Here is a 23354-nt window from a genome sequence, read left to right as displayed (position 1 = left end):
CTACATTCGTTTAAAGATAAAAACAAAAACAAAAAACTAAATTCTTCTTCACCTATTGCTTCTAAAGGAAAAACTGGAGTAGAGGGCAAGAAGAAAAAGGAGCTTGCTAAACTACACAGCAATAGCCAAAACATAGGGTTAGAAAAAGTTCCATCTAGCTGAGGGAGTCCCTCTACAGAAGGAAGGACCGGAGGGTGGGGAGGAGTCGGGGCCACCTCCGCCCCCAGTCCCACGTCGGTGCCACCCGCGGAGATGAAATGTGAGCCCGGGTGGCCCAGGACGCAGGAGCGGGCTGCCTCGTCTGCCGCCTGAGCGCTGCGGGCAGAGACAAAGAGACCCGTCCCAGCGCAGCCCCGCGCGGGCCAGCCCGGGCTCCCCTCGGAAGGCTCCCAGGGCAATGGCCCGGTCTCCCCGCGACCCCCATCTCGGGAGTGCTGCCCTCCCCCTCTGATCACCCTCCAGCCCCTCCGCGTCTCGGGCTCTCCCTTCGCTGCCAGCCCTCTTTCCAGTCTGTCTGTCCGTCTGTCCTGGCGCGCAACCTCCGGCCACCGGCTTGCATGGACGCGCGGAGGCTGCCCGGGTGTCCAGGGATCTTGCTTCCGAAGTTGGTCCTGTTCTTTGTCTGCGCAGGTCAGTGGCTTGGGGTGGCGGGAGAGGGGAAGGGGACTTGGGACTGAGCCTGGGTCGCCCTCGGGGCTACGCGGGTTGGGCGGGACGCACGGGGACCTTTGTGGGAGGGCCAAGACTGTGTGGTCCCCGCTGGGCAGCCACAGAAGCCGGCGCGCAGGGACCCTCGGCTCGACCTCCACGCGGTTTTGCTTTGTTCCTTTTCTTTAACTTTCCCTTTCTTCCTTTTCGCCTCCTTTCTCTCTCCGCAAGCAGCTTAAAAACCCCAGTCCCACATTTAGGGAATTTTACTCTTTGGATAGCCTAAAATTGATCGAATCCTATCCACCACTCCGGAATCTGAGGGTGAAGGGCAGAGGCTGAGGGTGGGAGAAAAGCATCTTTAAAAAGCACCTGAGATTAGAGGTATTTGCTGAAGTTTTAAAATAAACTAATGTGACTTTTCCATTTCAGGATAGGCTACCCACTGCCCCTGCCACCTCCACGTTCTGAATATTTCGAAATAAAAAGCTTCAGACCTTTGGGTTTTTTCTTTAGATCATTCTCAAGTGTAGTAGTCTGGATAACTGGATGCTTTGGGTTCAAATATAAGGTTTTCAAGGGGTGTAAATTCACCCAGAGACTAATCTCTTTTCATTGATTTCGTTAAGCTCTGTTTATAGGTGAAAGGGATTTCATTTCCCTCCTCCTAATTATTCTTCCTGAGAATTGCTGATAATTGATGGAGCCAAGCGGTTTTCTTGTTTTGTGACTTGGAGCTCAAAATGGCCTTTCATTGGTTATTCATATATAAAGTTAATTACATGTGTAAGGTTTCGCCACTGCTTTGTATTCATAAAACACTCTAAAAGCAAAGTTGTTTGTAAAATGTTTTTAAGTCTCTCACTTCCTAGGATAAAAATCACAGGCAGCAGGAAATTTACATAGCACTGACTTAGCTTTTGATACTTACAAAGATACTGCAACAGAAACGAAGACGTTCAACATTGTTACTTGAACACCAAGAGAATTGAATTCATTCAACCTTGCCAGAAATGACTCTCTAAACTTCTATAGAAATTTTCAATGTGTACATGTAAATATAAATTAGTGGCTGTCTATAAGTTATTTAAAAGATACTTTATTGCAAGGAAAATGCTGACTTTCAAATACAAAAATTTGTAAAAGTAGGAAAAGTACTTCCCATTCAATGAGGAGAAACCACATTCTAACCTGTTTACAATGCTTATTTCTCTTAATTACAGTGTGTGAGGTTTTCAGAATTTGAGAGACTGAGAGAAACAACTGCATTAATATTAGTTTTATATTAAAATCTTATTAGTTCATTTGAAGCAATGATTCTTTCCACCTCCTCTGTTTATCCAAAGAAAACAAAAATTAGAAAACAGAATAGGACCTCACTCGTCTTTACTCAGTCACACCCTTGAACAACAACTTATTCTTTTGTCTATTTTATTCCCTGTGGTAAACTGAAAGCTTCTAATGTGCACACTTTTCCTTCCTTTCCTCCTGTGCCCCCAGTGCTAGGTGCACAGTCGCCGGACGTCAGGAAATCCAAGAGCTGGCCGGCAACAAGTTTGGTTAGTTTAGAAAGTTTTCCTCCATGCATTTCTTCGCTCCTTCCGCATCCCTCCCTAGTAAGCTACAAAGTAATCACAAGCCAGTAATAATGAGCTACTTACTGTCTGACAAGAAATGTTTAGCTAATGTGTTCTTTGGTGTTAATTCCTGAACCCTTTGCTTCAGAAGCCCTTTTATGCTTGCCATATTTATTTACCGAATATTTGTTGAGTGAGGTGTGTTGCGTGATGTATAGGACAGAAGCCATGCTCGGAGTCTTATCTGGGAGATAAGGTGGGCCTACTTCAATGTATAGAAGGCTGTGTCGTCGGAAAGTATAGTTGTGTGCTATAGGTGTTCACAGGAGGGGACCTCCTCTCTGGCTTAGGAGTGTAAGCTCTATGAAGATAATGTCTGTCTGTTTTGTTCAGCGTAATATCCAGAGACTAGCAAAATACCTGACCCACAAGAAGAGCTCAATAAATATTTGCTCAGAGAAATTGAATTAAAGAGGAATTTTAGGAACTAGACCTTTGATAGGGAAACCTTGGACATAAGGGAATGGAGTAGGATATAATGTGAACAAAGGCAAAAATCATGAGATACCTATTTACAAAAATACAGAATTCATTTTGGTTGGAACCAAGAGATGTGGCTGGAAGAGAGGAGTGGAGTTAGATGGGGAGACAATGCACCTATACTAGTCGAGACACCCTGTTAAATGAATTGCCAGCTTTAATGGGACAAAAACCTAAGTAGATGCATTGCCCATCGCCCGAATTATTTTCCCCCAAAGCAAATGCATTAAATTCACGTTGCATTCGTTAAGGATGTAAGAGCAGAGTTTCTCTGCCTGAAGCATCATGTTTTGCTGTGGAACCACCTTTGGAAAGAGACCCAGTGAAGTTTATATTATTATCCAACTCCCACTGCAGGCGACAAAGACAGGATTTGGCCAAGGTTTTACCTTCCTGGCCTCAGCCAGTGACTTCTGTCCCCGCCCTTTCCTTCCTCTCTTATCCTCAGCTGTAGCTTACAAGAACCATTTCTGAGCAAGTGCTTGCAGCCAGATGTTGCTTTTCCTGTGCTACACATTCCTTAAGGCGGGGTGAGGGTTGGAGAACCTTCTTCCAGACCATGCCTTTAATTAAAGTCACTGAGGAAATTTCAACTAGCTATTTTTCAAGGATATTAACTTGAATATTAGAAGTAATACATTTATCTTCTGAAACAATTGGAATGTTCCATTCTTTACAAGTGAGAAAATGCTCTGGTATCTTCCAAATCTGATCTTCATAGAATTATTCTCAAATAAACTGGAGAAAACAACTAACATATTAAAATAAGATTTGAGGTGTGGTCAAAACCTCAGTTTGGAAATGTGACTGTGAATGTATTTGCCGTACTATTAAATCTGCCCTTTTCAGTTGTTTAATTCTGGGAAGTTGACAGGAGCACTGGAAAATGCCATAAAAAAATGAACAATGTATGACATGATCTTGATGTTTGCTGCAGGTATAATCCAGCTTCTTGGCTACAAGATAATGGGCTTGGTTTCCTGTAACATTGGTTCAAAATATTTTGATAACACCATGTCCTTATAATAGTAGTAATTGGAATACAATAATAGTAATTGGATCTTTAATATTCATGGAGAGCTGAGTAAGATGTCACTATCATGGTGTCATTCAAAACGCACCCCATGAAGGGGCGCCTGGGTGGCGCAGTCGTTGGGCGTCTGCCTTCGGTTCAGGGCGTGATCCCAGCGTTCTGGGATCGAGCCCCACATCAGGCTCTTCCCCTGGGAGCCTGCTTCTTCCTCTCCCACTCCCCCTGCTTGTGTTCCCTCTCTCGCTGGCTGTCTTTCTCTGTCAAATAAATAAATAAAATCTTAAAAAAACAAAACAAAACAAAACGCACTCCATGAAACTACTTACATAGGGGCTGTCCTGCTTAGACAGAAGTGGGGACCTCAGCTCCCCACTATCTGAATGGCTTTAAAAACACGAAGCAAAACATCACTGTGAAGCCTCTTGAGACAACTAACTAGTCTAAATATTTGAATGAACTAAACACCACTAAAAATGAGAGCTGTAGAAACTCACTGAGAAAATGAAAAAATAAATAACCTTAAAAAATGTGATGTACTCTGGAAAAAGCATACACTGTCAATAAATCATTAGAGTGTTTCTGTCTTCAAATTTTAACAGTAGTTTTAAGTACAGTTACTGAGTATTACAAGGGTAATTATTTTTTTCTCTGATTTCTTCTTATGACATCTCAGAAGAAAACATTAAGGTAGAAATAAAATTAAGGGGAAAAATATGAATATTTTCACTTGCTCTGCAAAAGCCATGCAGTATTGACAAAGGTGAATGAACTTTTAATCACATCCATTTGTCAAAAATCATCCTGCCAGGGAGGTGATTTAAAAACAAAATCTGAATTTTCCTTTCTAGATAAATCAAGCACATGGACATGCAGATACAGTGTAACATCGTGCATTTTTCAGTTATGATTTGACAGGAAAGCAAAAGAATTATATAATGTAGATCATAGTTGATGTTACCTGTAGAGAATGAGCTGGAAAGGGCTTATTTTGTGGTTCTTAAACACATAACTTACATTACCAGCCTATAACTTAGTGTTTTCCTCATCATGTACCCAAAACGCACATATCCATTATAATTTATACCACTGATTATAACGAAATGATCTTAACATAAATCATTTAGGTGGCCCAAAGACTTTTTAAAAGCTAGGGTAACTTTTATTCAGCATTTTGGGTCTACTTTTCATTACCAAAAACATACAGAAAAAAAGACAGTAATTTGGTTTTATCAGCTCCAACATGTCCTTTTTACTCAGAAAAATACATTTTCCCCTTCCCACAGTGCTGTTTCATAACTTATTGATTCTTAAATCTGGCATTAAATAAATTCTTAAGTATTTACAAGTTAGTTATCTACAGGAACCTCTTCCTACAACTAACTCATTATCTTCCAATCCAGATGGATTGACAGGATATGCAGACTCATTTGTGTTACCATATGTGTGCAAACTGTAATTATTAAGATAAAAAAATGTAGAGAAAGGATAACATTAATACACTGTCATGAAAATATACATCATTTTAAAATTATCTCCAGTTGAGATATATATGTCAATAACACTTTCCATAAAATGAAGTTAATTGGGAGTACTACCCTCAAGTCAAGACTTTTATCATTTCAAAATTATAAGAATTCTATTGAAAAACTGAATGACTCATTCGTTGGATCATTCATTTCTCCTTTCACTGTCTCATTCAACAATTCTGACTATCAATTATGGTGCTTGACCAGGAAATTCAAAAAATAGTGATCTTTGCCTCTTCTAGATTAATGTCCAGGAGGGAAGGAAGACTAGTTTAGATGCTTACACATGTCTTGGAATTCTGAGTACATAAAATGAATATCTAAAGGCACTGAAGAGTGATCGTTGACTGGGTGAGATATGAAATAGAAGACTTTTTCATGAAGCTGTGATTTCAGAACTGTGAAGGACATATGTGGTTTTATTTTGCAGAGGATTGCCTTGCTCAGTGTGGGAAAGACTGCAGATCTTACTGCTGTGATGGGACCACGCCCTACTGCTGCTCCTACTACGCTTATATTGGGAATATCCTCTCGTGAGTACTGGTCAGATTTGGCAATACTGATGCTCTTCCCATTGCTCAGTTATGTTTTCAGAAAGTACTATGTTACAGGTAGGGGCAAGAAATTTTGAGAGTCATTATTGACATGAAATCTTCACGGAGATACTAAACACTCATCACTACCTAGTGTTTTATATTTGACAAAATGTGCAAATTGATATGCAAAATAAGCTGCTTTTATTAGAAGGGAGTTAAAAAATATTCTTTTACTGCTTAATTTGTGTTCCAGAATAATAATGGTTTTAGTCGACTGCATTCATATCATTGATTATTTTTTAACATTGTAAATTATACGCTTTTGTCTGCTTTGTTGAAGGATTTGTAGGCTAGAATTTGTCATTTAATTATGGCTAGTTTATTTTGCTATGTATTTGTCTAACCCATTCAGTAGATATCAGGGAAAAGAGACATTATGAATGGAAAACACTTGAGATATGAAATGTCGATTTTCTACATAATGCATATTAAGCAACTTCAGGAAATAAGTTTAGAGCCCAAGAAAGGCCATCAACAGTGTGAAGTGGTAACCAACTACAAACGTCAATGAAACATACACACACAGGATATGTTGAGCATTTCCCCATAACAAATTAAGAATTTATTTTGGAGGGATACTTGGGTGGGTCAGTCAGTTAAATGTCTTGACTCTTGATCTCAGCTCAGATCTTGATCTCGGGGTCATGAGTTCAAGCCCCACGTTGGGTGCAACCCTGGGTGTAGAGCCCACAGAAAGGAAAAGAAAAGAAGAGAGAAAAGAAAAGAAGAGAAAAGAAAAAAGAAAAGAAAAAAGGAAAGGAAAGAATTTGTTTTGGAGATGCTTCTGGGCAGAGAGAAATGGAGAACAAGGACTGCTTTCAAGGTTGTATGTCTGAAAGGTGTACAAATCTCAGTTCTACTTACACAATCTTGAAGTCGAGAAATCAGAAAATTAGAAATGTTAAGAATTTTTGGAGCCACAAATCACCCATGGCTTTCCAATAACAGTAAGAGTTTAGCCTCTCAGACTAGCTCCTTAGTTTTTACTTTTCAAGTGAATATCAGGATGATTTGGAAACCGTTCTGTTGTGGCTTAACCCCTGGCCTGTGAAGGCTTTAGTAGAAACAGGAAAGATTAGGCATGAAGGGAAATGTGCCTGCTATTTTAGGAATATGTCCACTGACATGGCTTATAACTCATCCTCCGTTCTGAGGATAGAAAACCTGGCACCACATAAACTTTCTAGAATCAGAGTTGGGGCTGATATTAGAGATCATGTCTCTCTGAATAAAGCCAAAAGGAATCATATTTCGAGATACTCTTGAAGTCTATCATGGCTATATAAGAAATGTCAGGCTGTAATAAAGATTGATGAGTGGAATTTTAAGCATTCTTTGAAATGCAAAATAAATCCTAAATAAAATGTTTGAAATTTTTCTCATGGGAATCTTGTTGGAAAAGGGATTAAGTCCCCTTTTTACATTAGAGATCAATCAAAATGATATTTACAGGAATTAATCAGCTCAGAATACCCTGAATATAAATATATAATGATATTTCACATTTGTATATCACTTCTCACTTTTAAAGTAGTTTAAAATACATTATTACTGAATTTCAATTCTATTTTTGAGTGAATTCCACATGCCAGCTATTGCTGTTTCCGGTAGATGTGTAAGTGGGCCCAGCAGGTGGTATGGATTTGGGAAAACTGACTTCAGAGGGATTCTGTGATTCTTTGGTCCCCTGGCTCCTGGTTCCATCTGCTAATGTCCACCATGGTTTCTGTTGTGCCCTTAACTTCTCACCTCATAGCTACCTCTACCCTGGTAAATACAGAGAGAAGACAAAATTACTTAATTAGAACTTAAAAAATTTAAATGTACAAATGTGTTTTGTATGTTTTATATTTGCACTCACATTTACATTTTTTTTAAGATTTTATTTATTTATTTATTTATTTGACAGAGATAGAGACAGCCAGCGAGAGAGGGAACACAAGCAGGGGGAGTGGGAGAGGAAGAAGCAGGCTCATAGCGGAGGAGCCTGATGTGGGGCTCGATCCCAGAACGCCGGGATCACGCCCTGAGCCGAAGGCAGACACTTAACTGCTGTGCCACCCAGGCGCCCCCACATTTACATTTTTATGGCACATACTCTAACTCTTTAATTATACCCTTGGTTAAAGTAAAGAATTCGTTGAATTGATATATTTATCTGGGTTATTTGGGCCATGTACTTGTTATGTTTGAAAAAAGGAATTGTGTTTTGAGTAGGGGGAGAAGAAAAAACACAGATGGCATTATATTTCAGGCTGTTAAAACTGAATTTTCTGTTCAAAATAGAAGCCACTAAGTAAATCCTTTGCTAAACAATTCTTAGGAGGAAAAAAAAAAAGAGAGAGAGAAGCTTTAAAGTGTTTTCCCTACTGAATAAAGGAGAATACATTTTCAGGATTTCCACTTATTGTTTAGGATTTGAAAAGAGTTCTTAACTCCACCCAAGGCTTTTCTTTTTTTTTTTTTTTTTTAAGTTGGGGTTGGCGGGGGGGGGGGGGGGGGGGAGGAGATAGGAAAAAAAAGTCATTCCAAGAATGCTTACTAAAGTTCTTTCATGCACATGTTTTCAAATATTGCTATTTTGGACTTCATAAACTACACTTCCTCTCTTCCAAGTATCCAGGCACATTCTTACTAAAATCATTTTAATCATCTTAACAGAAAATTAAATCTTTGTAGTTATTAGAAAAGTAATAAGGAAGAAAGCAATAAACATAACGGAATGTTATGTATCCTAAATTACTAATTTTATAAATTGTTTATAATTTGGTTTCTGTTTTCATTTATTTTTCAAAATAGAAGATATTTTGGCTCCATTTAAAATGAGCTAAAAAGAGGGCAAAATACAATTTGGGTCATTCTAGACCGCTCACAAATTGCTAAGGTAAGGTATACTCAATCCTCATTGCTGAGGCCCCTCTAAAATAATCAGAATAAAGATGTTTAGCCCTTAACTCTGTTTACTTCAGCTCACCTTTCTGTTTTGCAAATTAACCAGGAAGGCTCATTTTTAAAGAGATCACAAGAGCAAACTTTCAACTTACCTTTTAGTTGAAAACTCTTATTTTACTCAGGCCCCTCCCTTATAGACATTTTATATTCTAAATATGAGTTAATTTTGACAAATAAATTCAAATTATACATCCCCCCATTTTTTTCTTTTCCTTTCCCTTTCAGTTAAACATTCTTAACTTTACTTATGTCTCATGAAGAATTTTAAAAATTCAACTTTTAAAATAGTGTATCAACTTTTTAACTGAAATATAGCTGGCATATAACATTAGATTAGTTTCAGGTGTACCACATAATGATTCAGTATTTGTATATATTGCAAAATGATCACCACAATAAGTCTATTTAACAGAAGTCTATTTAAAATAGCATGTTTACTTTTGGTCATTATGGTTACAGATAATAAGCTCAATATAGAAAAATAGTACCATTTTTCAGAATTTAAGAATGCTTTTACAGAAGTCAGCATATACTATGCAATCAGTTATGTACAAACACATAGGGAGTGCCCTTCAATTACCATGGCAGTACTGAGATTCTGGGATCCAAAAACGAATAAATGATATACCTTGACCTCTAGGATTTCACAATCTAATAAGAGAAGAAAGTGTAAACAAATAATTCTAATTCAATGAATTAATCTATAAAGTGTCACTGGAGGGCCAGGAAGAGAGAAAACAGCTATGTCTTGTGTGTGTGTGTGTGTGTGTGTGTGTGTGTGTGTGTGTGTGTTTAGAAGGAAATGTATAGAGAAAGTCTCATAAACATGACACTGGATCAGAGTATTGAAGGAAGAGTAGATATTTACATAAATGGACAGTAAAGAAAGGCAGGTACATTCCAGAAAGAGAGAGACTCTCAGTTGCAAAGGCAAAGATACAAGAAAGGAGATGATCAGTTTGGGAAAACCCATGTCGTTCACTGTTGCTGGAGAGCGAAGGTTAAACTTTGAATATGGAAAATGAGTAAGTAGGGAAGACAAAAGATAAGTCCTGACTTTCATATACTTTTGTTGGTAGATTACATACTTTTATTGACCATACCTAGAAAAACGGAAACAAAATAATCCATTATTTTTCTGGAAATAAGATAGCTGGTTTTATATAGAAATGACACATTCTTAGACATTGCCATGACAAAGGACACAGGTGAGAAGATGCCACATGGACATTATTTTCTTCATGCCATAGAGAATGGATTTGGAATAAACACTTTGTAATGTTGCACTATTTAGAACAACATGACAGATTATGTGACCTTGGAATTATTTCTCCATTTTTGACATTTTTCATCACAGGGGTGACTACCTGAAGATTAAAAGCCTTACTATGCTTGAAAGTGAGGATTGGGCCAACTCAAGAAGTAAACAATTTCTCATCAAATTGATTCTCAAATATTTCATTCAGCCACTCTTGCCCATGAAAAATAAACATCTGTGATGAATATGGAAAGGGATATTTCAATTTTTGCTGCTGATGAAGTTGAATTGACATTCCTGAGAGAGAGAGGATCCAGCACGAAGATGTGGTTGTAGAGTACTCTTTAGAATTAGAAGAATTCAAGGGGAGAGGGGGGGTAATTGAGTGCCTAATTACTGTTAGTAATGGAACAAAGTAAAAACAGGACCTTACTGGAAATGAAGGGAAACTGCTATGTGAGGAAAAAAGAGCATTGCCCAATATTGAATATGAACCCAATAATGCCTAGGGTGGACTTAGTGAGCCAGATAACAAGATATAAGATTTAATCCTTTTGCTCAAAAATAGATTTTTGCTCTTCCAGTTTGCCTCTGTAAAAGACAGCTCTGTCTAGGGATTTCAGAGCACCATCCGGCCAACACAAAATTCCCATGGGGGAAAAATCAAGAAGAAGAACTAATAATGGAGATCCTGGGGGGATGAAGTTTCTTTTCTTCTCAATGAAATGTGAAAGATGTATTGCCCACAGTTTTGTCAGGACAGCTAATAAATATCACCACGTGATTTTAGAGCCATGTTATGCATGGAAGCAAAACCAAGTTAAAAGATATAAAGGTTTCATATTTTCAAATGGCATTTGAAGTCGTACACTCATTATGTAGCTGAGCATTCTAAATAAAACACATGAGGCCCTTCAAATACTGACTGGAACATAATGTATTTTGAAAGGCTATTGGTATTGGTAAAAACATCATTTAAATTAATTAACTTAAAATATTCTTAGTACTTAGATACTAAAAACACAACTCTGGAAGGTGCTTACTGAGCAAATAGAAGTTTGTGGGGGGTCTTATTTTTAATCATGACACAAAGATAAATAATTAATATAATGTTAAAACAAATATTAATTTGATTTCAAATGTAGTAACAAATTATGTTTAATATAAGAATTAAGTCAGTGTTTCTCAGAAGCCATTTATATTTTATGGGTTATTTTATTAAGAGCAAATGTAAACATCTAGAAATCTAAAACTCTTCTTAGTCAAATTTATATTCTATTTCATCATAATTGCCTTTGTAAATTAAGTTTAAATGTCAGAAACATAATTTGTTTTTAAGAAGAAATGAAGTTTCTACAACATGTTCTCAGGAAATTATATCTGTAAATATGTATAGAGATGTTCTATGTTCTACGCCAGGTTCTGGGGGATATAGCCTTGAATCAAAATGGCTCTTGCCCTTGAATTGTTTATAAGCTACCGGGGAGCATAGATGTATAAGAGATAGTTCAATCTACCAGGGAGAGCAAAAAATGCAGTGGAATTAGAGAGGAGGTGCCTTTAGTCCAACTTTAGGGTCCTAGGAAAGGTTCTTAAAGGAGAGTAATTCTAGATTAACCTTGAAAAGAAAAGCAATTGATAAGATTCATCGCTTACTTAGAGTTAAAAGAAAACATTCAGCAAACTAAGAATATAGAGGAAAATGTCTTCACCTTATAAATATCTTAAAAAAACAAACAAACAAACAAAAATCCAAAAAACCACCCCTACCTCAAACACTAGACTTAGTGATACAATATTAGAACCTTTCGCTTTAAAGGCAACTGTAAGGCAAGCTAGCCTCTAGCCCTTCTATTCAGCATCCTACTGCTCTGGTCAGTGTAACGAACAAGATAAGTTAAAAAGAGGTGATAAGAATTGGAAAGGAAGGAGCCAAATTATTATTATTTTTAAATGATATGATTGCCTATACTCCTCGGACTATAAAAATGAATGAGAACTCACCAGGATTGCAGCATGCAGGCTCAGTGTACAAAAATTAGTGTATTCCTATATATCAGCAACGCTCAGACAATGGAATATTTATGTAGTACACCAATCTCATTTACAACATCAACAACTATAAGATACCTCGTAAGAAATCAAGCTATAATATATGCATGGCATTTATGGAGTAATAGAAATATATAAAAATTTCAAAGTTTGAAAGAGACACTTGAAATTATGATATCTGTGAAATTGTAGATGGGAATATAGTAAGGATGCCAATACTGTGATATGGCAGTTCTTCCTGAACTCTATGTAAATTCAGTGGAATTCTCATCAATACCCATGTTTTGGACCATTTTTTTGTTGACTTTGACGGACTGGGCCTAATGTTTATGTGGGACAGTAGGGGAAAAAAAAAGACAGATATGAGAAAGAACAGAGTGAGGAGACATGCCTTGGAGACATCAAGATTTATTACAAAGTTATAGAAAATAAATTGTGTGATATTGTTCATAGATAAACGGATAGAATGTGGAACTTAGAAACTGACTCATGTATATATGGAAATTTGATAGATAACAGATGGCATTACAAACCAGGGGAGGTGGATGGATTATTTAATAAATGGTGCATTAGTTATCCATATGGGTAAACATTAAACTAGATCACTCCATCACACCACACCCAAAAGCCTATTCCTATTGGATTAATAACATAAATGCCAGAAGCAAACATTTACAGCTTTTTAAAAAGGGAGAAAATGACATTATGGTATCAGTATAGGAAAGATTTCTAAAATAAAAGATAAAAGCACAAATAAAACTACTAAAACTAAAAACCAATATACTGTATACTTTTTAACAAAGATTTTTATCTCTGTGACTTATTTATTTTATAAGTGGAAGTTTGTATCTCTTAATCCCCTTTATCTATTCCATCCGTCTCCACCCCCATGAGCTATATACTTTTAAATGGTGAGTTTTATGGTATATGAATTATATCTCCATTAAAAAAATTTTTTAGGGGCGCCTGGGTGGCACAGTGGTTAAGCGGCTGCCTTCAGCTCAGGGCGTGATCCCGGCGTTATGGGATCGAGCCCCACATCAGGCTCCTCCGCTATGAACCTGCTTCTTCCTCTCCCACTCCCCCTGCTTGTGTTCCCTCTCTCGCTGGCTGTCTCTCTCTAATAAATAAATAAATCTTTAAAAAAATTATTTTAGTATATAACGCAAGAGAATTCCATAGACAAAGCATAAGGCAAATCCCCCACTTGGGGAAGATACTTGCAATTCATATGACTCACAAAAGGTTAATATCCAGAATGCTCAATAGGAAAATGGGCAATGTGTGTACACAAAAAAAGTAACAGAGCAGAAAAGTGGAAGGGCAATAAACATATGGAAGATGTTTCAGCTGGCTAGTTAAGCAAGGACCTGCAATACCATCTCACACCTGTCAGGCTATCAGTGCTCTTAAGTGAGACCGTACTGAGACATGTGAGCCAAGGTGAAGGGGACTCACACTGCTGGTGGAGGAAGAAAAACTGTTACCAGCACTTGGGGAGCAATTTGACCACATGCAGTCAAGAATAAGATGGGCATACTTTAGGGTTTAGCAATTCCTCTCCCACATATATTCCCTGCGAAATTCCCAGATCTGCAAAAGGTGGTATTTATCATATTGGTGGACATGTTAAACTAGCAAAACATTGGAAGCAACCTAAATTTCCATCAGAAGGAAATGGATAAATAGAGTACGTTCATACGATGGAATGGGATACAACAATGACAATAAATCAGTGCATGAAAATGTATCATTGTAGTAAGTCTCAAAACTGGTAATGCTGTGTGGAAAAGAGCTAACCGAAACAGAATGTACAAAACATGATACTATTCGTACAGAGTTAAACACATAAAATAATTCTGTGTATTACTGGAAACGTGGGCATGTGGTAAATGTGTAATTATCTGAGGGAAAGAAGGGTATGCATGAGTTTTAGGATTTTCCAGGACTGAGAGGTTTCCTAGAATGCAGAATTTTCACTGCTACAATGGGGACAGTCCTTGGCAAACTGGGACAAGTCGGTCACCTAGGGAGAAGAACAGGGAGGAGGCCTTTGAACTCTAGTATTTTATTACTAAAAAAAATTAAACAACTGAAGTAAATATACATTACTAACATGGAATGAGTCTGGGTGGGGAATATGGGGGTATGGGGGTGTTTTATATTATTATCCGTAATTCCTATCTTTGAAAATCTTTCAATAAAAAAGAAGGAAGCAATGGAAGCCTGATGATGGCTGGAATGAATCACCTGGACACCTATGATTCTGAGCCCAATTCTGTTGTGTGGGTTTTCCTGTGTCACCAAGCGATGAACTCAGTTCTGACCCTGTTTGTGGAGACAGCATCAGATCCCACAGGTGAAGGCCTCAGTCCTCCAAGACCCCCTTCCACTCAGCCATCAATGGCAAGTCCAGGTTGTCACCTTTGCTTCTGACCGAGCAGGTATAGGATTGGAGATTCCAACGACCCCTCCTTGGGTTTGATTAATTTGCTGGAGTGGCTCACAGAACCCAGAGATATATTTTACTTATTTTATTATTAAAAGAAAGAACTCAGCCACAGCCAGATAGAAGAGATCCCTAGGACAAGGCATAGGGAAAGGGCTCTGAGCTTCCGTGTCCCCCTAGCACTCCACTCTCCCCAAATCTCTGCATGTCCACCAACCTGGAAGCTCTCCAAACTCTGTCCTTTTGGGGTTTTATGGAAGCTTCATGACATAGGTCTGACTGAACTCAATCTCCAGCCCCACTCCCCTCCCCAGAGATTGGTGGGTGGGACTGAGAGTTCTAAACCTCTAATCACGTGGTTGGTTCCCCTGGCAACCAGCCCCCATCCTCAGATGCTTTCTGAAAGTTACCTCATTAACGTAACAAAAGACACCTTTAGGAAATTTCAAGGGTTTTAGGAGCTCTGTGCCAGAAATAGAATGAAGACCAAATGCGTATTTCTCCTTGTAAGTATCACAGCATCTTAATAACATGCACCTTCTGGTTTGGTACGGGTGGGGTGGGACCTGAAATTCTGCAACTTGAACAAACGGCCAGGGAATGGCCAGGCAGCCCATCCTCCAAGCACACTTGGGTGGGCAAGCCTGGTGCCAAGTGACAATGTCCTATCCTAGGGGGTGAAATGGTAGGAGAGAAAGGAGTTGCTGACTGATAGAATGTGGGGCCAGCAACTGGGGCTAAAAGAAAGGAACAAGCCCAAATTTAATTCTGGAGCTTTCACTTTGGATGATTGGGTGGATGGTGTGCTGGGAACTAATACGAAATATTCAAGAAGGTTCAGAAAGGGGAATTAATTCCATTTTTAATTATGTTGAGTGGCGGAGAAGCGGGGGAGCAGTGGTAATGGGCTTTCTAGCCTATAGGCCTAGTTCAGTGGGCCTTCAACTGGTGAAATGTACTAATCTGAACTCAGTGGGAAGCCCGGAGCACTCACAGATAGATTTGAGAGTACAAAGCCGAGAGGTGCCTGTTGAAATAGGTGTAGAAGACAGGTGTATGAAAGAGAAGAGCAAGCCAACCTCGGAGCCCCAGGGAAATTCGGAAAGACACTGTGATTTCTTCCCTTTCTATATTTAATCAGCCTTTTGAAAAGTGTTCTACATCTATTTCAGCCTCCCTTAAAGTATTTTCTATCCCTTCAAAATTCCTGCGCCTCTGTGAAAATTGATCTGTTCTTCACTAATCAGCCTGAATAAACCTTCTATGGTAGGAACAGTAAATGCCTTTATTTTCTTCTATGTGCTTTTTGTGTTTTATGTCATCTAAAAGATAGGATTCATGGCTTTTCAGTTCATTCTGAATGGAATATGTTGTCATGACAAAGCAATTTATGTGCTGGTACATCTTTCTTTACTCGGACCCTGTCCAAACAGAATCGACTCAATCGGGTCATATACCCCCGGTTTTAGAGGCTACCTACATTAGATAGAAACCTGAGTTTGGTCTTTCTTGTAAGAGAGACTGGGCTTGGTGGTGGCAAGTATTATCAGAATGAAAGGAATTACCCTTTATTTAATATGTTCTCTGTTCCACGTGAGTAAAAATATATTAGTTTATTAATCTTCAAAACAGCCCTCATGACCGAGGTATTATTATTCTTGTCCGAACAGATGAGGAAGTCAAGGCTCAGAGCTAAGTAATTTGTCTAATTTTCTATAGCTACCATGTAATGAGCAAGCACTTATAACTGTGTTCTTGACCTCTTTCTGCCACTCCCCACTGGCTCTGGAAGATCTGAAGATTTCAAAAGGGTTGAATAGAAACTATTCATTGCTATAAGACCTTATAAAGACCTAAACACCATATTTTGGGGGAAGCCCTTTTTTATTCTTAATATTTGGATTAAATTCCCTCCCTTATGTGCCATAATATGATCCTTTCTCTACTCTGGTATTATTTATCACTTTATTCCAGTTCCTAAATTATTTGTTCACCCTTCCGTACTCTAGACCTGGAGAGGCCAGGAAGCCAGTGTAAAGTTTAGCATTGAAGGCATGGGGCGGAACGAACTGTATGATCCATAACAGACTGTTTAATGCAGGTCAATCCTCCATTTACTCATGAAAAACCTGAGATTTCTGTGGGTTCTACCTAAATAGGTATCACCTAGATAAATAGTTGTTTAAATAAATCAAATCATAATTGGAAAATGTTGATTTCAGAGAATCTCTTTTCATGGAGGATAAATCAGAGATCATTCATGTCATGGTTTCTGTGTAGCCAGTCATCACTTTCCAGTCACACAGTTTAGGATAAATTATAATCAGATGAGAGGGATAAGACTTCAAAGACCAATTTGATTATAATGATTTCACCTCTTGTTGCATTTCTGGAGTGACCATGCTCCTTCAGTGATGCCGTGTCATCTGCCAGCCTGTGATTATGAAGGGAACGGCCTCCTGTGCAGCTCTATTCACTTGCATAAGTTTTGGAGATAAAATATTTTGTTGATAAAATTGAGGAGGGAAGAATTATGCACACAGAGTGATTTTTATTGCATTCTATTGGGAGAACGCTGGGTAGGGGGGCGCTACCGGCCAGAACACAATGTCTTTCAGCTGTCTCCCAACTACAAAATGTTAAGATGAACACACCCATAACTAATGAAAATTTCAGAGGGCAATAATAACCTCATAAAGTGTAATAGGATTCCATCTGAAAGTGCCACGGGTGAAAGCCTTGGCTATTTAACCCATAATAACTCAGAGACCAATGGAATTTGGAGTTTCGATATTCATGTTTAAAGAAAGAGAGAGATCGATCTCACAGGTAACAGGAAGAAGGCTTTTTTTATGCCTCTGCACAAATCTGCCAAAAATAGAGAAAAATATGACAAATTACTTCAAACATACACTGTATGAATTCATGCTGTTAAAAAGGTGAGCAGAACTCTATCCTTCCTATGCTGCATTTTGCAAAAAGTAAGTGCTACCTGTGGTTGCAAATGACCACCTGCACAGCGTTGATAAGACATTTTCCCTCTCAGACACCAGGAATAATAGACGATCAACCTCCCAAGTGTTACACATAGAGAACTACTTGAATTTACATTTATCAAGTGAATGGCGATTGCAATCTCAAACAATTCCCATCCTTACATTAAGTAAATAGACCTCTTTGCCCTTTGCCAGGTGGAATTAAACAAAAAACAATTCTTTGTGATTCTATTATTAATTAATAGTAGTCTTAGTGATAGGAAGTCATAGAAGAAAAACCAAGAATGTTCAGATTCCCAAAAAATGCGTTTGAGTTTTTCTTTTATGCTGTGTAAACTCTGTTCTGCTAATAACAGTGAGCCCCAGTTTATTAATTTGTAAAAGGGGAACAGCAGTAACCACTTGCCTACCTCTCAGAATTTGGCTAAAGAAAATATTTGTTCATAAAAGCATTTAGAAGAGCTCTGCACATTTTTGCTGTCATTAATGAAAACACTGGGCTTTGAAAATGTCTGGAGCTTTGTAAAAGAGGAGACAGGTGGGGGGAGCAAAGCGACTTCTCCAAGGTCATCCAGAAATCCATGAGGGATGCGCAGAGCAAATGCCACTTTGGGTGCAGAGCCTTCCCTGGTCCTCCAGGCCAAAACATGGGCTTCTCTCCTCAGGATAGCACCCTCAGCATTGAGTAAAATAAACGACCTTTTTAATCAAATGGGATTGCAGTCTAAAAACTGCAAAAGCAGCTAATTAAGTCCTGTGTTCTGCTGCCCAGCAATTGCTAAAAGCATAATACAGCCCAGAAAGTCACGTGCATTAAATAGACAAATCTGCCATGTTGCCCTAGGCTGACCTATGAATTAGAGAAGCCAACTCAAAAATAAGCAAACAAGTCTAAATAAAAATATATAAACCTGATTTGTTAAAAAAAATCACATATGTAATAGCAAATATCAAGAGGGCAATGATTTGTTTTACCAAACGATTCATTATAGAGTTCCAATTAATTCGCCTTTCAAAATTTATTTTATTCACAACTTTGCAGAAATATATATTGTACATAAGGCTGGTGCATCTCCATTGATGATATGTCAGTAATCAAGGCACAAAACAGTGTTCTAACTGCTGGCCATTTCAACAGAGTGATCACAGTACTCTATAGATTTGAGTGTGCCTTTGCATGTAGAAGTTTAGAAATGCCCTGATTAGGCTTTTTAAAAAAATGTCTTAATCAGCAGTTCTCTCGATGTAAGTCAGTGCTTATAAGACAAGAATAAAAAAGGCAATGACTTGCCTCTGATGATATTATACATAACCTACATTTTGCAACAATCGCCAGATTGAAAATATTTTCAGTGGTAGCGAATAAATGCCAGATGGCATGCAGAATAAAAAGTCATTGATCATAGCAAGGATCCGCTGAGGTCTATCAATTCTCAAATGCATTTCTTTACACTCAGTTTGTTGGCCTTAAACAGCCAGCTTATTGTACATGCTATATATTTTGCTTAGTGTTTGTGGAAAAATAGTTTTTGTCTCATTACCTTTCATTGCAAGGATTGGCTCCAGTTCTAGGTAAGACAGAGAAAGTATGCTCCACTCTCTGCCTCCCACTGAATGCAGCTATAGAATTTGGGTGGAGCGCACGAGGCAGCTATTTCAGGTATATGGAAAGTAAACAGTAGCAAGCGGATTGGGGAACAAGACCAAAATTCAAAGTACTGCCTAACGAGCCAAGAGTTTACCAGTGTTTTTTCCCTCTGTTTCCTCCACTCTGGACTAAACGCAGCCCAAAACACATAAGTAGGCTTTCAGGATATGGACACAGAGAGATACAGGGCAATCCTTCTGGCTAAATAAGCAAGGTCTCTTCATGCTGAAAGACAGTGGGGAAAATACCCCGATTTTTTCCTCTCTTCTCTGTTCTCTTGTGTAGCTCCCAGTGATCTTTTGGTTGCCTCAGCAGTGGCAGTGACAATGACAGAAGCCTACAATTCTGAAACTGGGGTATCTTCCTTTCTGATCAGAATGATGTAATGCCAGGAGGATGGGGTGAATCCCCACTGTGTTTTTTTCTGTCTTTGTCCTCCTAATGTTCAATCCTGGATATGATCCCATTTTCAAAGTATGCAAAGAGCAAAGTAAATAAAGCCCATTTTTCTTTTTTTTTTTTCTTTCTTTCTTTCTTTTTTTTTTTTTTTAAAGATTTTATTTATTTATTTGACAGAGACACAGAGAGCTAGCGAGAGAGGGAACACAAGCTGGGGGAGTGGGAGAGGAAGAAGGAGGCTCCCAGTGGAACAAGGAGCCTGATGCAGGGCTTGATCCCATGACTCTGGGATCAGACCCTGAGCCGAAGGCAGATGCTTAACGACTGAGCCACCCAGGCGCCCCTAAAGCCCATTTTTCTGACCAGAGAACCAAAAGTGTTGCCCCAGGGAACCTGAAAGTACTAGTGAGATCTTCATGCTTGCTTCAGCAGCACATATCCTAAAATTGGATGATACAGAGAAATTAACATGGCCCCTACACAAGGATGACGTGCAAATTGGTGAAGCATTACATGATAGAAAGAAAGAAAGAAAGAAAGAAAGAAAGAAAGAAAGAAAGAAAGAAAGAAAGAAGAAAGAAAGAAAGAGGAGAAAGAGAATGAACTAGTGAGATCTTCAAAATAGAAGAGCTCAAGAAAGTGACCTAAGGTTCCTTGTGACTTCCTGGGCTCATCTCAAGTTGCACGTGTGTGGATCCGACCCTGAAGAGTATACATAGAACTTAAGAACTGAATACAGGATAGGCAGCTATCCAGTTCCCAGATTGGCAGTTGGGTGGTGTACACATGGCTCAGATCCAAACCTGAATGCAAAGCCTCTGAAAATGGAACTGACATTAAAACCACAACCACCGGTCTGACTGGAACTTGTGGTCTAAATTGAACCTAGTTGATTGCCTGCTAAAACGAAAATCTCAAAATTCCCCATCCACCTAAACAAAACCCCAAAACCTCATAACATAATACTCAAAGCCCAGGATACAATTCAAAATCACTCAGCATACAAAAAACAAACGAAACAAAACAAAACAAAATAAGGAATGTCAACTCAAAAGACAAACACAATCATCAAGCAGCGGAGATGGTGGAACTACCTGACAGAACTTCTAAAGCAGCTGTTATGAAAAATGACCCCAAAAGTAAAGCACTACCTGAAATTAGTGAAAAGACCAAAACAGAAAAAAAGAAACAGAAAATATGAAGAACTAAGCAGAAATTTCAGAACAAGAAATACAGTAGCTATCGTTTAAAAAATTCACTGGATGGGCTCAATAGCGGTATAGAGATAAAGAATGAGTGAACATGGGGCAGAGGAAAGCTTTCCAAGTTTGGCAAAAGAGAGAAACCAAATGCAAGAAGTTCAATAAACTCCTGTAAGGATCAACTTAAGGAAATCCATACCCAGACACATCATACTCAAACTACTGAAAACTAAAGAAAGAAATCTTGAAAGCAGGTAAAAATAAGCAACAGATTACCTACTGAGGAGCTATGATTTGAATGAGTCCACATTTGTCATCAGAAACCATGGAGGACAGAGAAGTGGCACATTGTTTATGTGATGAAAGAAAAGAATGGGTAATTCAGACTTCTGTAACCAGCAAAAATATCCTTCAGGAATAACAGTGAAATAAAGACATTCTCAAATTAAAAAAAAAAAAAACAAACTAAGAATATATTTAGCTAGCAGACTTGATCTAAAAGGATTACTAAAGGAAGCTCTTCAGAAAGAAGGCAAATGATGCCAAAAGGAAATCTGCAATATCAGGAAGCAAAGAAGAGTACAAAATTGGCATATAGTTGGGTAAATATAATAGCTTATTTTTCCCCTTTTGAGTTCTTTAAAATAGGTTAGACTGTTGGATGTAGACACATATAAATTGTATATTAGTGTTTTCAGTGGAGGTAAATGTGATACATAACACAACTGTTCCATAAAGGGAAGAGACTAAAGCCATCTCTAAGACGGTGAAGTTCTACTTTCTAACTAAAGTATGAAAGTGATTTTCCATAATGATGAAAAGTCTGTGTTCTGTAATCCTTAGAGCATTCACTAAAAGGAAAAACAAAAACAAACATGCAACCACCAAAAAACCCTGCAAAACCTACAGCACAATATACGTAAAGTAAGGCAGAGAAGGGGAACTGATTGAAGGAATGCAAAACAAAGGAAACAAACAGAAAGAAAATAATAAGTGACAGACCAAATATACCAATTATTACATTGGTGGTCAAAATGCATCAACTGAAGGACAGAGAATGGATTGTTTTTAACTGACAGAAATTTATCCTATCCACACGATACTCATGTCAACTACAATGATATTGGTAGGTTCAAAGTATGGGAGGAGGGAAAAATGGGGAGATGTTGGTCAAGGGGTACAAAGTTTCAGTCAGCAAGATGAAAAAGCTGTGGAGATTTAATGGAAAACCATGTGACTATAGTTAGCAATATTATATTGTGTAATTGAAATTTGCTAAGAGCAGAGATCTTAAATTTTTCTCAACACACACAAAAGAAACAGGCAACTGTGAGGTGATAGGTGTGTTGATTACCTTGATTGTCATGATTATTTTACAATGCATGCATGCATATACTGAACAATCAAGTTCTATATCTTAAATTACAGTTTTTAATTAATTATACCTTAATAAAGCTGCGAGGGAGGGAATAAATGAGCTATCAAGCCATGAAAAGGAAAAAAAAGGAAAAGGATAGAAAAAAATGCATCAGGCAAACATTAACCAAAGGAAAGCTAGAGTGGCTACGTTAATATAAAACTAAATCCAGAGCAGAAAATATTACCAGAAATAAAAAGTGATATTGAATAATGAGAAAAGGGCAGTCAATCAAGAAGACATAACAATCAAAAGGAGAAATTCAAAATTTTGATGTTTGGTTTCTATAAACAGCAAATAAAGAAGCTTATTTTGTTTGCGGAAACACATCTTACAACAGAAGAACAATATGTGTGCATGTTGACTTACGTGGAGGGTTAAATGAAAGTATTTGCATTTTCCCTTTCTCTTTCTTCTTTATTTTTAATTATGAGTCATGTCAGTGAATTGCAGATAATACCATGGAAGCTTCGATTTATTCTACTTCTAAACCAATCTACAACTTGGCAATCCCTGGCATTTTTATGTGTAAACACTTCAACTAGGAAATGAGATATTTAAGGGGATGGCCCACACATAGGCTTTTTTGTAGTGCACCAAAAACCCGTGGCAGTGACAGTAGAAATACTAATTTAGCAGACTGGATGGAGAGTGTGCCTTGAGAGTGACACGGAATGAAGACAGACACAAGCCACAGAAAATTAAGAGTGTCAGTAATTAAATTTTGTGGTAAAAATGACTAAAATAATTAATTTCAACTTAGGTTTAGTAAGAGAAATATACTATTTCATGAAATGTGGACGAGAATTTTGGAAGGGAAAAGAATATAATATTAAAACCAAGACTCTAACCACTGGCAGGCTTTCCCAACTAGGTTCATGCATTTAAAAAAGTTCATTAAACTATTTAAAAGAATGATCTTGGCTTTTTTCTTCTAATCTAAATATTTACGAGAAAGGAGAACTCACAAGGAACAGCAAGACCCCAGAATCCCTTCCTTCTCTGGCGCAGGAGGAAAGTAGTTCATGAGGGAAAAGAGCTGATCGTGAAATGATTTATCC

General features: G+C 38.1%; 1 protein-coding gene and 1 non-coding gene across 2 annotated transcripts in view; both read left to right on the top strand.

Annotated features, from left to right (window-relative positions):
• Window positions 1-246: 246 nt before the first annotated feature.
• The window catches only part of CYYR1 (cysteine and tyrosine rich 1), a 102996-nt gene continuing 79888 nt past the window's right edge, over window positions 247-23354 (top strand). The window contains exons 1-2 of the mRNA XM_045785476.2: window positions 247-630; window positions 5755-5857. Of these exons, the coding sequence (XP_045641432.1) occupies window positions 558-630; window positions 5755-5857 (176 nt within the window). The 5' untranslated portion in view covers window positions 247-557. The remainder of the gene's footprint in view (window positions 631-5754; window positions 5858-23354) is intronic.
• Window positions 20091-20195, top strand: LOC123784465 (U6 spliceosomal RNA). Its single transcript, XR_015724313.1, has one exon. It is a non-coding gene; the product is annotated as a U6 spliceosomal RNA (small nuclear RNA).

The sequence above is a fragment of the Ursus americanus genome, chromosome 4 (genome assembly GCF_024610735.1).
Source record: "Ursus americanus isolate L20-20 chromosome 4, mUrsAme1.1.p, whole genome shotgun sequence".
NCBI classification, from domain to species: Eukaryota; Metazoa; Chordata; class Mammalia; order Carnivora; family Ursidae; genus Ursus; species Ursus americanus.
This window is presented reverse-complemented; position numbering and strand designations above follow the sequence as displayed.